The sequence below is a fragment of the Eptatretus burgeri genome, chromosome 10 (genome assembly GCF_056783735.1).
Source record: "Eptatretus burgeri isolate ZD-2024b chromosome 10, Ebu_testis_v1, whole genome shotgun sequence".
In the NCBI taxonomy this organism is placed as follows: Eukaryota; Metazoa; Chordata; class Myxini; order Myxiniformes; family Myxinidae; genus Eptatretus; species Eptatretus burgeri.
Genome location: NC_140970.1, coordinates 57,788,059 through 57,806,220, shown reverse-complemented (window position 1 = coordinate 57,806,220; position 18,162 = coordinate 57,788,059). Strand labels below are relative to the sequence as shown.

The 18,162-nt window shown below is 40.1% G+C and overlaps 1 protein-coding gene across 1 annotated transcript in view; it reads left to right on the top strand.

Moving 5' to 3' along the window:
* Positions 1-18,162, top strand: part of LOC147018645 (uncharacterized) — a 43,018-nt gene that overhangs the window by 24,261 nt on the left and 595 nt on the right. Inside the window, exons 6-9 of the mRNA XM_085899895.1 lie at positions 6,279-6,360; positions 7,308-7,477; positions 9,851-9,932; positions 15,666-18,162. The exon at positions 15,666-18,162 is cut by the window's right edge and continues 595 nt beyond it. Coding sequence (XP_085756021.1) covers positions 6,279-6,360; positions 7,308-7,477; positions 9,851-9,932; positions 15,666-15,682 — 351 coding nt within the window. The 3' untranslated portion in view covers positions 15,683-18,162. The remainder of the gene's footprint in view (positions 1-6,278; positions 6,361-7,307; positions 7,478-9,850; positions 9,933-15,665) is intronic.

Here is an 18,162-nt window from a genome sequence, read left to right as displayed (position 1 = left end):
GTTCGTCCATCCTTCCCTCCGTCCGTCCGTCCGTCGGTCCAGCCGTATGACTTATACGTCTGTTATTTTTTACTTACTATTGGAATGGACCTTTCGACCCTTTAGACTGCTGAGACCCCTTAGATTAAATCTTTGAAGACTCACTCAGACCCTGAGGAACCATAAGATGCAAAAGACTCTGAAAACCCAAAAGTCCCCAAACACCCAAAAGACCCTGAAGACCCAAAAAACCCTGAAGACCTAAAAGACCGTCCTTCCATCCATCCAGTCTGAAGACCATCCGTCCACCCGTCCAGCCGTGTGACTTGTACGTCTGTTATTTACATACTGTTGGAATGTACCTTTCAACCCTTTGGACTGCTGAGACCCCTTACATTAGAACTTTGAAGACCCTGAGGAACCTTAAGATGCAAAAGACCCTTAAATACCCTGAAGACCCCAAGGACCCCGAAGACCCAAAAGACCCCAAACACAACCTTAAGATGCAAAAGACCCTTAAATACCCTGAAGACCCTAAGGACTCAAAAGACCCAAAAGACCCCGAACACCAAAAGACCCCGAACACCCAAAAGATCCTGAAGACCGAAAAGTCACCGAAGACCCCAAAAGACCCTGAATACCCAAAAGACCCTGAAGACCCCAAAGAACCAAAAGACCTAAAAGTCACCGAAGAACCAAAAAGACCCTGAAGACCCAAAATAACCTGAAAATCCAAAAGACCTAAATACCCTGAGGACGTAAGTGTCACCGAAGACCCAAATTTCCCAAAATATAAAAAAGACCCTGAAGATCCCAAAGACCCTGAAGACCCAAAAGATGCTGAACACCTAAAAGTCACCAAAGACCCAAAAAGACCCTGAAGACCTAAAAGTCACCAAAGACCCAAGAAGACCCAAAAAGACTCTGAAGACCCAAAATTCCCAACAGACCAAAAAGACACTGAAGACCCAAAAGTCCCACAGATCCAAAAGACACCCAGGACCCAAAAGACCCCTAAGCAGATGTATTAGACAGCTTAGACCCTTGACCATTTTGACCACTTGGACCTTCTTATATTACCAATGAAATTTCAAATAAATATAATATCACCAATATTACAAACAAATTTGTGGAAAATAAATATTTGTATGATTGGTTTAAATCATGCCAACACAGCAAATCTGTGGCATCAATCTCTGCAATGACGTGTGGAAAAGTGAGCATAGCGAGCCGATCCACGCGAGTAATCATGTTAAGCCGCTGTCACACCTTGACGATTTAGCCAGCGTATGCGTATTTATGAAAAATTTGTCTAAAACGCTGGCACACGTCGAATACATTATGGGTACGTTTTGTATACGTTAAGAGCACGCTGAAAAACACTGCCATACGTCGTAGTACGCTGGCTTTAAACGTTGTACTTTTGGGTTGTCCTCAAATTTTTGCATGCTTGAAATTTTATGACTTGTGCCGGCCTATGACTCATACGTTCCGCTACGCTGGCCATAAGTCGTAGGCACGTTATGCGATCGTTGACACACGTCGACACACGTTACTTGTAAGTTACTCATAAGTCGAAACACGTTGAGGTAATGTTTAGCGTACCCGAAACATATTTCTAACCTATGAGGAACTTTTGTAAGCGCGCTACACGAACGTTGTTCACACTTCGCAACACGTCACTTGAAAGTTCCTCATACGTCGAAACACGTCAAAGTAATGTTTAGGGTACCCGTAACTTATTTATAACCTGAGTAACGTGCTTGGGAATTATTTGTAAAGCATGTTCTACGCACAAATACATATGTATACGTATTTGACGTCTTCTGGACGACCACAGAACTTACTGAACGCGTTTCTAACTTACAGATACCGTATAATGGATTATTGGCAGGGATTAGGGGAATTGGTATATAAAAAGGGGCTTCGCAGGAGGAACCCGTCTTTTTTTTAGACTTCGTGGTGAGTGCATGTCCATGTCATTCCGAGAGATGGAGGACACGGCAAGGCTGAGACGACAATATACCTACCTGTCCTCGAACATCAACATGACCTCATCGAGTTGACACTGCACCAGTTGCGTGCCAATAGAGCCGGGAGAAGGAGAAGGAACTGGGTCAGACCATGGATCGGAGGCGACGCCATTGCGGCATATATGACCAGCTCATGGTGGAACTCCGGAACGAGGACCATGCATCCTTCATCAACTTCCTGCGAATGCCCCCAGCGATGTTCGACGAGCTGCTAGCCAGAGTGGGTCTAAGGATAACCAAGCAGTACACCTTCTACAGGGATCCGCTTGAGCCTGGCATGAGGCTGGCACTGAGCCTGCTGCTGTTGGTGCCATGACTGCAGTGCTGTGGAAGCAATTTAACTCGTTCAATGAAAACGATTTCAATTGCCGAGCACCAGCGTCCAAAAACAATAGGCGAGTGACAGGCATTTATTAAGGCCTCAGTCACATAATCACCCACACTCTCCCCATCACGCTCACCTACTACTACTGACATGGACTTACTACTACTACTACTACCACTACCACTACTACGACCACTACTACTACTACTACTACTACTACTACTACTACTACTGACACGCTCACCTTATACTACTACTACTGATACTACTGACATTGACATCTACTCAACATGGAGTCTGGAACACTGACGGGTTCCTCTTATGAAGCCCATTTGTATATACCAATTCCCCTAAACGCTGCCAATACGCCATTATACGGTAGATGTAAGTTAGAAACACGTTCAGTAAGTTCTGTGGTCGTCCGGAAGACATCAATCAAATTCGTCTACATACGACAATGTGCGTTTGAGATACATTACACAAAGGTTCAAAGCACGCTACAGATAGGTTCAAAGCACGCTACTCATAGGTTCAAAGCAAGTTACTCATAGGTTAAAAATTAAGTCTTGGGTATGCTAAACATTACCTCGACGTGTTTTGACTTATGACTAACGTGTGTCCGACGTGTCAATGATCGCAGAGCATGCCGAGAACTTATGCCAGCGTATGCGGAACTTGTGAGCCATACGTCGAGTACGTCGTAAAATTTTCAGCATGCTTGAAATTTCACGACGTACTAGACGTACCACGTAATATGCCAGCATACTTCATTGTTTTTCAGCGTGATCCTAACGTATACACAACTTACCCATATCGTATTCGACGTGTGCCAGCGTTTTAGACATTTTTCATAGGTCGGCATACGCTGGCTAAATCGTCAAGGTGTGACTGCGATGTTGACACTTCCAATTTTCAGGCGGTTATGTTTTAAATCGGCGTGCGGCCGGTTTATAACAGAGAACGCCACGAGTTCGTCGGCGATACATGCAGTGCACTATGCCTAAGTTAAACTATCGTTGGGCATAGGTTGTGAACGCTGACAACAGGCTAAGCATTCATTGGTGTAAGTTATCTAAAAGACAACGAAACGATCTGTGCCCATTACTAATACGTTATGCATACGACCAACACGTTATGAATACGACCAAAACTTAAAAAAAAACTCAAAACTTCAGCGTACGCCAACGTTTCACATACATTTTTATACGTTGCCATTGCTGGCTAAAACGTCAAGGTGTGACAGCGCCTTTATGGCTGGGCCAGGTTGCAGCATATTGACAAGTGTAGCTCCATCAAGAACAATAACATCTGCAGCTGGTGCAGACATACTGATTTGTCAAGGGACAAGTTCTTCGAGGACGAAGGACCACCCTGATATATATGCACCCAAACTAAGGACCACCCTGAAATATATATATATATATATATATATATATATATATATATATATATATTTATATATATATATATATATATATATATATATATATATATGTATATATATATATATTTATATATATATGTATATATATTTATATATATATATATATATATATATATATATATATATATATATATATATATATATATATATATATATATATATATATATATATACTGAAATGCAAAATAAACTTACCACTTGTTTGAAATGTAATAAAATTGTAACAGTTCAAAATAAAAGAAACCAACAATTGCTAATTGAAACATTGGCATTTTATTGACGACATGTCAAGTTTTTGACCAAGATACACCATCTCATAAGTTTGTTCTGCAGTACAGAACAGCACAGGGTGCAATGTCAGTCCCCTTTCAATAGCGTGTGTGGCCACCATTGTTTTGGATACAGGCAGTGCATCGTCGGCGCATACTGCCTACCAGTCTTTGGATGGATTGCAGCTGGATTCTGTCCCACTCAGTCCTCAATGTCTGAAGCCATCTGACTTAGGACCATCTGCCTGTCCTGCCTTGCAGTGGTGACTCAACCTCCCTGATCGAGGTCTGTCATCTGCAGAGTTGTGGAGGGTGTCTCTGTCCACCAGGGCCGATATCGTCTGGTGTGAACAGCCAAGGCGATGTGCCACCTCACGGTAGCTCAATCCGCCTTGCAGCATGCCCAAGGCACACTGCCGTTGATCCCTTGACAATCGTGGCATGTTGATTGAAATGCCCATTTTGCACTGGCCTTTTTAAAGCCAATATCAAGACATCACGTGCAGCTCATTAAAATCATCCCGTACCCCTTGGCTAATCACTGACAGTCAAAACGGCTGTTCAACAGCTGTGCTATGAAGTGACCATTGAAGGTTCAAGTGACCATCTGTGACCGTTTTGTCTGACAGTGAGGACACTATTGTCCACAAATAAGTTCACACATTTACTACATGCAGTGTTATTGTTGATATTTGAAGGTTTAAAAGGTGGTAAGTTTCTTTTGCATATATATATATATATATATATATATATATATATATATATATATATATATATATATATATATATATATATATATATATATATATATATATATGCACTCTGTATGTACGTTCAACACTGTGTATGTAGCAAAGTTTGTTCATGGTGTTTAATATATATATATATATATATATATATATATATATATATATATATATATATATATATATATATATATATATATATATATATATATACACACACACACAGGGTGGTCCTTCGTTGGGGAATAAATTTTCGAATTCATTTATTTTAAGCTCCAACCCCCGGAATTCGCTGGAATAGTCGAGAAAACTCTTCCGGTGTTTTTATTTCAAATTCCAACAACATTTATCTCTCCCTCATCGACCTTGAAGTTCAGCCTCAGTTTCTCGGGGCGGCTGACATTAGAACGATGACATATCGACCTGTGCTGAACTTTAAAACGCTCCTATAATGTCCAATCGTCTCTTTTGATGTGATACGTCAATCTGTGTGTTTGTGTAATGTGTTATGTGAATTACTCGTTCTTCTCACCGCCCCCCTAACAATTTTTTTTTTCAGGGTGAAACTTCAAGGTCGATAAGGGAGGGGTAAATGTTGTCAGATTGGAAAAAAAAGTTCACCAGGAGAGTTTCTCAACTATTCCAATGAATTCCGGGGGTTGGAGCTTAGAAAATCCGAAGTTGAGGAATAAGGACCACCCTAGCGCGCCTGTGTGTTGTCTGGCTGTGTGTTCTTGGGACTACAGTGCAGTAATTGGTCTTCATTTTGACAAGAAACCCAAAACCTTAATCCTTACCTCCTCCAATAAACATTTGGAAGACACAAAGGATGATGTAGAGATAATTATGGTTGTATACACACATGATGATGTAGAGATAATCACAATGGGTGGAAAATGAACACACAATAAAAGCAAGTGAAAGTGTTCGGAAAAGTTGATTGGTAGATGAGGATCAGGGGTGACGTGGTGAGGTCTAACCTGCTGACTAGTGAGACGCATGGTGCTTGCAACTCGCCAGCAAACCAAGTCAAGCGAGAAGGCACAGAGCCATGATGTGCCCAGGCCAACCAACCTCCCTCCTACCTATCCTCTTTTCCTGTCCATTCATTACCCTGTTGTTTGTCCCACTGTCAGTTCTACCTTGCTGTTCCATGAGCCTTGCTGCTATAAAGAAAAAAAAGTCAGAGTACTGGATTTTTTTTGTGCTGGTATTTGATTTAAATATTTTCGTGTGTCTACCCTTTTAATTGCCACACAGCCTGTGGTTTTTAAACTGACCTACAAAGAGGTTTATTGTTCTTTTTGTAGTTTGTGTGTTTGGTTTTTAAGTTTGTATAGTGTTGAATGGGAATTTAGATATTATGAATCATGACAGTATGAGTAACAGATTATGTGCTTAGTGTGAACCAAGTGACGTGTGGCAGAGCTAATCGCATTCATACGATATAGTGATTCTGTGATCTGTTGTGTTGTCCTGCAGGCAAAACGAAAGAACAAGAATTTCTTCAAACGCATTTGGCATTTTCTTCAAAGATGTTTTCCATGCTGTCTGAAATTTCAAGGTAGGAATATCAGCATTAAGAAGAGTAAAAAAAAACCCCTTTGTTACATGCAAGTCATCAATTTATTTTCTTGTGATATCACTGTTGATCCATGTTCAGCTTTGCTCAAATATTGTGCGAGATTATTAGTGATGAGTTAGTTATAGATTTAAGGACTCAGGTTGGTGGTTTGTGCTCTACTAAGATTTGTCCAGGCCAACCTGAGCAAACTGAAAGAGTGGCATTGCTCTCCTGTGTTTGGATAACTTGTATGAATCCTTACTTTGTTACCTTATGTCTGTTATATTAACTACAAGCTCAGTGTGTTGCTGATAAATGAGTTCGCCAGATGTACAATTGATGTGCACACTTGACAAGTATTTTAAAGTTTGATGAAACATTTTACGGAGTCCAAGGCATGGAAAAACAAGCAAAACGAGAAGTACATGTACATGTACACATATATATATATATATATATATATATATATATATATATATATATATATATATATATATATATATATATATATATATATATATATATATATACTACATTGGCCTGCAAAGGTAATCGCCCCCTACCAAGGACCCGACCGGAGATCTCTCTGCTGGGTGGCTGATGTGATTGCTAAGCAACTCAAAGGATTCCAATCAGACAACCGGACAGACCGATAACTGTTACAATATATATATATATATATATATATATATATATATATATATATATATATATATATATATATATATATATATATATAATATTTTAAAATATCTGTCTTCACTTCTTCATCAGTGAAAACTGTCACAACAACATCATCCAGAGAAAAATCTTTGCCCCGTAAATGGGAAATTAGACCTCAACTCAGCAACACATATAATTCTTCTCTTAGGATTCCAATTTTAGTCTTGTTCATGAATACAACACATGAGGTACATATGTTTGTGCAAATTCAACTTTCTTTCAAGAAACTTCTTTGAGCGTCTGGCCTGCGAAAGAGGACAAGGAAGAAGGCAAGGAACCACCTTGCAATTTCGCTGATGATATGGACGAAGACAAAGATACGATGACATCAAGCTCTTCGTCGAAGGGACAAGAGGAAGAAAAAATGGAAGGCGTTGAACAGGAATTGCAGAAGGTGGGGAATGAGGAGGTAATTGAAATTGAAAATGAGGACGATAACCAGAGGAAACGGGTAATTATGTTGTGTTTTTTTCGGTGTCGATTTTTGCAGTTTAATGTTGTATTGTGCTGGTGATGTGGAACATTGTGTAAGCAAGCACATTGAATGTTATGATGAAAATGTGGTTCTTTACTGTTAGAAATGGGTTCTCTCCTCCAGGACTTCAAGCAAGTGGTGCACCACCACCATCTGATCTCATCCCCAATTCTGACCCATGATCTTTATTATCCCCATTAACCTTTCATAACTCAGCCATTTTACTTGCTTGTTTCAGTTTCGTCACCACAAGCCATTGTGATGTCGTAGCTCTCCCCAAGTGCACATGTTCACCTGGTCATTGCCATTCTGGTTGCTCATTTGTTCCATCTTCTTTCCGCGAATGGTTGACAGGTTAGGTGTCTGACAAGGAAGAATTTATTAGATTTTGGTGAAGATCCAAATCCAGATACGAGAATTTTTTAATTCTTCAAATGGTTCTTCACCATTGAGAGATGGGGCCAAAAACAATATATATATATATATATATATATATTACTCTTTCATAGCTGTGCCACTCTTTCAGTTTGCTCAGGTTGGCCTGGACAAACAATATATATATATATATATATATATATATATATATATATATATATATATATATATATATATATATATATATATATATATATATATCTTCACCAAAATCAAATCCGTTACTCCTTGCACACTCGGAAACTGTGCACAAAATTTCAGCTGGATCCGTCCACAACTTTTTGAGACATCCTGCACACAAACAAACAAAATAGACAGACAGAAAGGGGTGAAAACATAACCTGCTTCACCTATCGCTACCATTTCACAGGCGATACGACTAATCAAGGCAAATCTGTAAACAGTATGATAGTTGAGTAAGGTTTCAAACAGTATGATAAAGTTGAGTAAGGTTTCAAAGAGTTTGATAAACTTGAGTAAGGTTTCAAACAGTATGATAAAGTTGAGTAAGGTTTCAAACAGTATGATAGTTCAGTAAGGTTTCAAACAGTATGATAAAGTTGAGTAAGGTTTCAAACAGTATGATAGTTCAGTAAGGTTTCAAACAGTATGATAAAGTTGAGTAAGGTTTCAAACAGTATGATAGTTCAGTAAGGTTTCAAACAGTATGATAAAGTTGAGTAAGGTTTCAAAGAGTTTGATAAACTTGAGTAAGGTTTCAAACAGTATGATAAAGTTGAGTAAGGTCAGGATAGATGTAAGGCCGGTAAGTCAGGCTGGTCACAATTTACATTAAAACGAAACCTCTTCCTCCTTCATCATCTTCTTCACTTATAAAAATGGTGAGTCTCATTCAATTCCCTTTCTCATTTTGATTACATTCAGAAAGCACTTGCTATCATCAATACGTTTTTTTCCACATTTCCATTTGCTAAATTCAACACTATTTTTTTTTGAACATTTCTATTTTATTCATATAACAGTAATATATAACCCGATCAAACAGTAGTTCTGATTATACGCCGCCTTTTGCTCTACTTCCAACACAGGTGAGAAAAGGATCCAAAAAAAGCAGCTGATATTTCAGTAATTTATTCAGACGATTTTTAAAGGGTGAAAGTTAATTTTTTGCCGGGTACTCCTAATTCTTTATTAACAATTCATTAACGCCACGTCTGTCAAAAAATGAGGAGAATCAAATCGTTGGACACCTTCCAGCAGGGTCTTCCATTCGCCGTTTTGCAAGGTTCTTTAATACGAGGAGAGTAATTGTTCATGACCTCAGGAGACGTTATGAAGCAACTGGATCAACAAGGAATAAGCCAAGGAGTGGACATCCCACGTTAAGGACTCCTGCATGCTCAGAACTGATGCACTTGCATGACCCATCGACACAATCGGTTTTAAACTGAACATAGTACTGCAAACACAGTCCTTGGACCTTGATACAATGATTGCTGCCAGGGGTAGACATACACGGTATTGAGATTGTTTCTTCCACATTGGATCCCCACATGACAGCATTCATCACAATGCACCATTACTTGATTAGATTAATAAAATGACATAATTATTCAGAATTTATCTCTGTCAGAGGTTTACACCTCATCTGTGTCCCATGATGTCACCTTAATAAATCACATCAACAACAATCACGAGAATGTTTTTTGTAATGGTGGAGAATACATTGGTGGTGACATCATTAGTAAGGGGTATGTACCGTGTTCAGAGCCTTCTCATCTCGTGAATGTAATGAGGTGATATTTTTTTTAAATCATGTTACCATTATGATAAGTAAGGGCAGATGTAACAGTATTTGATTCGATATAATGATTCTGTGACCTGTTGTACCTGCAGGTGAAGCGAAAGAAGAAAGGAATCTGTAAACGCGTTCGCCATTGTCTGAAGAGATTCAAGCCAAAATGTTGGCAACGCCAAGGTAAGAAGATGAACATGAAGAACGTATTAAAATATAAACCTCATGAGTTCATGCGTATCATTTGCTTCTCTTAAGATCCATGTTTGGCTTCCATTACTTGCAAAATGGAAGATTTTTCAAGTAAATTGGTCAGTCGATTTTGTTATTCTGTCAATCTGTCTGTTTGTCAATTGCCTGCAGGTCACAATTCGAAACCAATCGTAATGAAACTTTACCAAGTTGCAGAGGTAGTTTCAACTGAGAAGCCTGTTGATTTTGAGGTCCAAGGTCAGAGACCTCATCTTTGACCTCATCTTGAGGTCAAATTTCTTAAATCGTTATTTCTTCATCCTATTGACTTGAAATTTGAACAGGATTTGCATAATCCCTCACTGAATTGGGAAAGGAACGATTTTTTTTAGGTCAAAAGGTCAAAGGTAAACTCAAGGTCAAAGTTCTAAAGTCAATTTCAATCTGAAAAATAATCAATTTTCATCCGATTGACCCAAGCTTTGATTAAGATTGTCAATTTTAATCTTAATGAAATGGACAATTTGATGTTTCCATGGCAACCTTTGGAGAAAAGTGGTGGGGATTGGATTTTGCAAGTATCGTGCTCTGCATGAAATCTTTTTCTTAAAATATTGTTCTTTCTCGTGTACTATAGTGCAATGATGTAATCTAATTTCTGTAATGTTATGCATTAAATGCTCATACCTCTTTCCCTTTGCCAAATGCACTGAGACTGAGGAACCGAAATTACCCTCTTTTTACCTGCATCCATACAAACCCCGGATACATTATAAAGGTGCTGACTCGTGCCTTCCACTAAGCGCCAGGCAAGGAAGCAGAATGTATCATTGTTATACGCCCGATATATATATATATATATATATATATATATATATATATATATATATATATATATATATATATATATATATATATATATATATATATATATCAGGGCGTATTATGTGATACCGGTCGTCCGTCCGTTCCTGTCCGTACTCTAACTCCCAAAGTTTTCAACTTTCACGTTTCATATTTGGTACATAGGTACAGACTGTGGAGACGGTGTGTCACAACATCTGTTCGTCATCTAAAGTGGTTGCCATGGCAACCAGGATGCTGTTTTCCATGTTGTAGCACAATTCTGTATATACCTTCTTGTTCGAGCGTATATTATCCTCACTTGAGCTCTTGTTAGTCTTTGCTATCACTTGGCCGTGGGTCGAATCATCGACCACCCAGACTCACAGTGGACGTTATAACCATTATGCCACTGAGTCTGGTTCCCAAGCCTACTTCTTTGGCCTGCCTGCACGATTTCATCTGAAATGAGAACAGATGGTGTTATACAAAAGTTTTTATCAGTAAGTCATTCTACAACGAGAATGGCACTCAGTAGAACACATACCTCCGCCACGCAATGCCTAATCCATGAGAACATATCAAGCCCAACACATTTTTGAAATATCATGCTATATCGTTTTTGGCCCTCTTTCTCAATGGTGAAGAACCACTTGAAAAATTCAATAATTTTCGTATCCACATCCGGATCCAGATTTTCATCAAAATTGAATCAATTAGTCCTTGCCACACACCCAACATGTCCACCAAGTTTTGTCTGAATCCGACCACAATTTTTTGAGATATCGTGTTATATATCGGTTTAATGCTATCTCTCAGTGGTGAAGAGTTGCTTTAAAAATTCTAGTCACCAAAATCTAATCAGTGCGTCCTTGTCAAACATCCAACCTGTCCACAAAATTGCATCCAAATTCGTCCACAACTTTTTGGGATCCACACAAGTAAAGCAAACAAACAAACAAACAGACAATCCGGTAGGTGGACATGGGTCGTCGCCTATCCAATAGAACCTGACGCGATGGGCCCATTCGATGGGGAATGACCTGAGGATTAAGCACAAGAAAATTCATGATTCGAGATTCAAGGGTTAATGCTGCAGATTGTTTTTTCGTTAAAATACCCCCACATTTAGAGGTTTTTCAGCCGTTGCTAGGCAGCAGAGGGGTCCATAGCAACGGTTCTTTCTCACACATAACTAGGACATACCATGAACCTACCATACCAGTTTCATGTATATCTGATTCATAGTCTCTGAGATATAATGAACTTCGTTTTTTTATTGTTTTCGACCAGGGTTCATTCAAAGTCTCTCTCCTCCGACAGTTTTCATAGGATCCGGCTGGAAATTTTTGACAATATGGCTGAATGCATTGCCCACAGTCGCTCGTGGCCCGATTTTTTTATTTTCGAAAAAATAATTTTTTCATGACTTTTCAAAAATTTCAAAGTCCAGTTGCTAGGCAACGGTGGTGTCCATAGCAACGGTTCTCATTTGCACACAACTAGGTCATGGTATGAACCTACCAACCAAGTTTCATCGAAATCGCCATTGTATTAACGGAGCACTGGACCGAACAGAGGGACAGACAGACAGACAGACAGACAAACATATCGATGGAAAAACTGATAATAAGGGTGGAACAAATTTCAAAAATGTTTTTTTTTTTAATGTTTTTTTTTTTCGACTGGATCGACTACCCAACAGAAAGGGGTGAAAACATAACCTCCACCTTCCGTGGCAGAGGTAATAAAAGGAGCTCGGTCTCAGCCTGCTTGCGTCCATAATTGTCCCACAGGTGATACCACTAATCAAGGCCAATCTGCAAACAGTATGATAAAAAAGTTGGGTAAGGTTTCAAACAGTATCATAAAGTTGAGTAAGGTGAGGATCGATGGGCCAGTTTCAATTTACATTAAAACAAAACCTCTTCCTCTTTCATCATCTCCTTCACTTCACTGATTAAAAGAAAACACTTGCTATATTCAATGCTTTTTTAGATCCTCGTGGAGGATCTCTAAGTCTTACTCACGTTGTTGTTCTTCATCTTCTTCTTGTGGACATCACTATGACGTCATAGCAATTTTTATGACGTCATTCCTATTTTTTGACATTTTTTGTTTCACAACCCAGAATTTTAATCGGATCTTCTTGAAACTTGACATGTATATGCAGAAAGCCCACGCAGGCAGTAACCATCTCCGATTTTGGAAATTCTTCCGAGAAAAAAAGTTGACGTCATAATATCGCCGCTAATGGAAATCGCCTATACCATTATCTCCAAAACTAGGCAAGCTGTTTGAATTTTGTTTGCGGGAATCAAGCCGGGCATTAGCAGAGATAATTTATCGCAAACCTGATACATCACAATGATGTCATATTCGTTTTTATGACGTCATCATTAAGAGGATGAGGATCTTAGCTCATTTGAGCTTGTTTGACAAGTACGTTGTTTGCCTCCCTTTGTGACTTGTCAAAAATATTTTTGCCAAGTTTGTTGATCACGTCTGCTTGTTTGTTTGTGTGTGTTTGTTTGTCGATCCGCGAACCTCCAACCCAAACCGCTCAACCGGCTGCTCTGAAATTTTCAGAGATTAATGTAACTGACACTTTGACGGTCATTTGGTCCCGCATGACGGATGGTCCCGCATTGAAGTTTCTTAAAATTTGGTCCACCGAAAACGTCTACATAGGCCAATTTGAGCCAAATTTTCTAAAATCCTCAAATTTCATCCGATTGACTTGAAATTTGAACAGGATTTGCATTTCAGGTCAGTAAATTCAACCACCTATTACTTTTGAGATCATCATAGGTAAAAGGTCAACATAGGCCACAAGGTCAACCCAAAATAGGCCAAATTGTTTCTAAAATTGTCATTTTTCATCCGATTGACTTGAAATTTGAAGACCATTTGCATACGAGTTTGCTGAACTCAACCATTTATTAATTTTAGGTCAACATAGACCAAAAGGTCAACATAGGCGAAATTTCTGAAATCCTCAATTTTCATCCAATTGACTTGAAATTTGAAGAGCATTTTCATTTCAGGTTGCAGAATTTTAACACCTATTAATTTTGAGGTAAACAGGCCAAAAGGCCAATTTGGGCTGAATTTTCTAAATCCTCAATTTTCATGATTGAGTTGCAATTTAAAAAGGATTTACATTTCAGGTCAATTAATTCAACTACCTCTGAATTTTGAGGTAAACATAGACCAAAAGGTCAACATAGGCCAAATTTTAAAATTGTTTCTAAAAATCCTCAATTTTCAACTGAAAAATTGTCAATTCACATCCTATTAACTTGAAAGTTGAACAGGATTTGCATAGTCCATCACTGAAATGGGAAAATAACTATTTTTGAGGTGAAAAGATCAAAGGTCAACTCAAGGTCAAACATCTAAAATCAACAATTCCAATCTCCCACACTCTCTTCAATCCCACTCTTCCCTCCACCATCTCTTATCTTCCCCCATCCAAAAACCACGATATTTTCTACCCCCACCAATCCACCTCCTTCGAATTCCCTGCTTTCCTTCCTGAAAGTCCCTGTCGTGTCCATCTTGTTTACCCTGTGTACCCCATACCATCCCTCTCCCTTCCACAGATCTCCTTATGTCTCTGTTGACTCATGACTGATGACTCAACATTTAATTCCTCCATGTTTTCCATCTGCCCCATCTTCCCTCACTTGATCTTCATCTTGTTTCATCACAGCAGCCTCTTTAAATTTAAATTTGGACAAGATCTCCCAGTGGGGCAAATGCAATCAAGTTAAGTTTAATGCTTCAAAAACTCAAGTTTCTTCTCATCTCTCTCTCTCTCTCTCTCTCTCTCTCTCTCTCTCTCTCTCTCTCTCTCTCTCTCTCTCTCTCTCTCTCTCTCTCTCTCTCTCTCTCTCTCTCTAAAACTCCTCTCACCTCTCCAATCTCCATTGAAAGCTCAACAGTTACACCATGTGATACAATAAACCTACTAGGTATTACTCTATCTTCAATTTTATCCTGGAATCCACATATTATGCAAATAGCTAAGTCTGCCTCGAAGAAATTATGAGTCCTATTCAGATGTTGAAGATTCTTCTCCTCTGAACAGTTGCTCCAACTATATAAAGGATTGATTCATCCTTGTATAGAGTACTGCTCTCACATCTGAGGAGGTTCCAGCTCCACATACTGACTAGACAGAATTGAATACAAAGTTATTCGACTTGTCAACTCCACCATGGTGACCTCAAAACTCGACCCACTCAAATTACGCCGCATAGTAGGCTCTCTTTCTCTTTTATACAGATATTACTTCGGTTTCTGCTTGCAAGAACTTGCTGCTTGGGTAGCTCCACCATTACCAAGACCAAGGAATACTCGACAAGCCACTACATCACATGATTATTGTGTGGCCATTGACAACTCAAGGGCGGGCTGTTATGATGTTTGTTTCTTCCCCTCCACTGCCAAACTCTGGAACTCTTTGCTTCTTTACTTCTCTTCTCATGTCTTCCTACTTATGACCTTCCCCTTTCCAAAAAGCAGATTTTTTTACTTCCTCAAAAACTCTTGGACTATTCTCTCTTTCCTTGCTTTTCTATCAATGCAGTTATTTTATTCAGGCTTGGCCTCAATGAGAACGATTTAGTCCGTGACTGAAGCCTTCAACATTAAAAAAAGGAGGGGAAATTCAGTAAAACCAGTGCAGTACATAGTACACTGAAACTTACCTGATAATTGGGGCCAAGCCTCCATTGGTTGGGGTCCTCTATCAGTCCATGTGCCAATTTTGATGGCTTCTTGTTGAAACAATTCCACGCGAGTTTAGAAATGGTGAACGATTGTGTTCCAAATCGTTTTTTTCCCCCCTCACACCACCTTTTATGCCCTTCCCAGATACAACAGTGCGATAGACATCTGAATTACAAGTCTCCAGCAAACAATCAATCCTGCACTTCCCTGAATATTTTGTGTCATCCATACTTGCTGCTCTCATTGGAGGTGGGTGGCTGTTTCTCAACAAAGTTATTAATGATTTGGTTTGTATAAAACACTTCTTCAAACTTATCAAATCCTGGTGTTTTGTACTTTGAGGGTTTTGCATGTGGACGAAGAGGGGAGTGTTTCACTCGTTTAATTCCAGCTGGTACATGTAAAGAATTTTGTTTTCCAGGATATTGTTAACAATCCATGGAGTTCCGAAACTTCTGAAACAGTAATGAAATGAAATGAGATGAAGCTTAAAAACAAAATAATCTCAAGCTTCTCACTTTAACAACAGATAACAATTTTATGTACTGTTGGATCCCGATATTCGTGGGGGAGATGTTCCTGAAAAATGCCACGAATGTTGGGGTTTGTGAATGTTGGGGCATTGCTTTTTATATTTTTTTTTACATGGTCTCGGCTCATGGAAGAGCGATTACACAGATAAAATCAGGACACACTATAACAGAGAACAGCAGGAGAAAGGGGAAACACCTACACCAGGGCGGAGGGAGAAAGTAGATGGAGACAGACAAACAAGGCTTGCAGTTAATGATGGAGGGGTAAGAGAGTATTCAAAAGGTGGACAATATGGCTATGTAAGCAAAATTGTGTTTGACCAGTTTGTGATTTTGTCAAGGTCTGAAGAGAGGGAAGCGGCAACTACCTGTCTGTCAGAATGATGAGAGATGTCATGCCAGAGAATTGAGTCATCAGCAAAGAGACAAAGAGGATTTTCCAGAAAGTCAGTGAGATCATTGATGAAGATCAAGAATAATATGGGGCCAAGAACACTGCCTCGGGGTACTCCAGCCTCAACAGGGAGAGGAGATGAAAGGGTTCTGTTGAGAGCCACAAGTTGTCTATGAGAGTGGAGGAAGTCTAATCCAAGAGTGAAGTTGGGCCTTGGATTCCATAGGCAGAGAGTTTGGAGAGCAAGATAGGATGCCAGAATGTATCAAAAGCTTGAGATATGTCCAGAGAGATGGCTCTGATCTCATGTCTGATAGAGGGCCTCCACCATTGTTGGGAGAGTAGAAGCAGCATGTCCAAGGTAGAGTGACCAGGTCTGAGTCTGAATTGATGATCTGTGATGAGGCTGTTGGAGAAAAGGAATGATTTTGTTAATTGTGATGATGGATTTCATGATCTTGCTGATGATTGGCAGAACAGCAAGCTAATTGGGCTGTAGTTAAGGGGATCCGTTTTTGCACCTTTTTTTATGTGATAATGTGATGATGGCTGAATTCCACTTTCCCAGGTGCATGTAGAAGACCAGTCATGAGGTGTTAAAAAACAAAACAAAAAACAAAAAAACACAAATACACGAATGTAGAAGCAGGTCACACTTTATGATCCACAAATACGTGGGGTCCGTGAAAAGCGAATCCGCGAATAGCGGGGTTCAACAGCATTCCAGAAAATTATTTTCAGGTGTTGCGACAAGTTATAATATTGTTGTGGTTGACCAAATTCGCAAACCACCATTCAGGTCCCTTAGGTGAGATATCTCGGTAAGTATATGTGTAGTTAGGCCCAAACCCGTTGTCTAGAGGGAATAAATGTCATTCATGCATGCTGCGACTCTTCAGGATAGCCGTTTTTCTTTTACTATCTTTATTTTGGACCAACCGCCATTATTACCACCACCAACCACGTCTCAACAGTCATCACAACATCAACCACCCACCACAACGCCGCTTCACCACAACAGCCACGACCTTTACCGTCACACCTCGCAACCGTCGCATCGCCACCGTTCTTGCGCCGCTTGTGGGTACCGGTATTGGACTCGTGCAGGGCGCGCACCGAACAGCGTGTACAAAACCACGGACTTTCCGCAGAAAAACGGATCAAAAACGACTCACGCCCACTTTTGTTCCGTCCAATCGGTGAGCGAGGGGCGATTTGGCCCCGCCTCCAGGGCGTTGGAGGGCGGTCGCTATATGCAAATTCATGGATCAAAAAGCATTCACGCCCACTTTTTCTCGGGCCAATGGGGAGCAAGGTGAAAGGTCGAAGGCAGGGGGTCAGAGGCGAAGCCACGGGGCTTATATAAGCGGCTGCGTTCGTCAGAAAGGTGGTGTGCGTTGGAAAGAGTGAGTTCGGAGTTCAAGAGAGACGTCGGTGGAGCTGGAAGGAAGTTGCGCGTTGGAACGAGCTGTGCGTTGGAACGAGCTGTGCGTTGGAACGAGTTGTCAGCGGAGCTGTGGAGAGGTGGCGGCGGCGAAGACGGACGAGGGGGTGCTCGCGTCGGTGCCGGGAGCTGAAGGCGGGAGGCCGACGGCGCGACCTGGTCGAGGTGGAGATGCTCGTCTCGGGACCCGAGACAGAATAAAAATCCTCCTTTCCCCGAGCATCAGCAACCCCCTCCTGTTTCCCCCCCGCGCTGAGATAGTGCGACAAA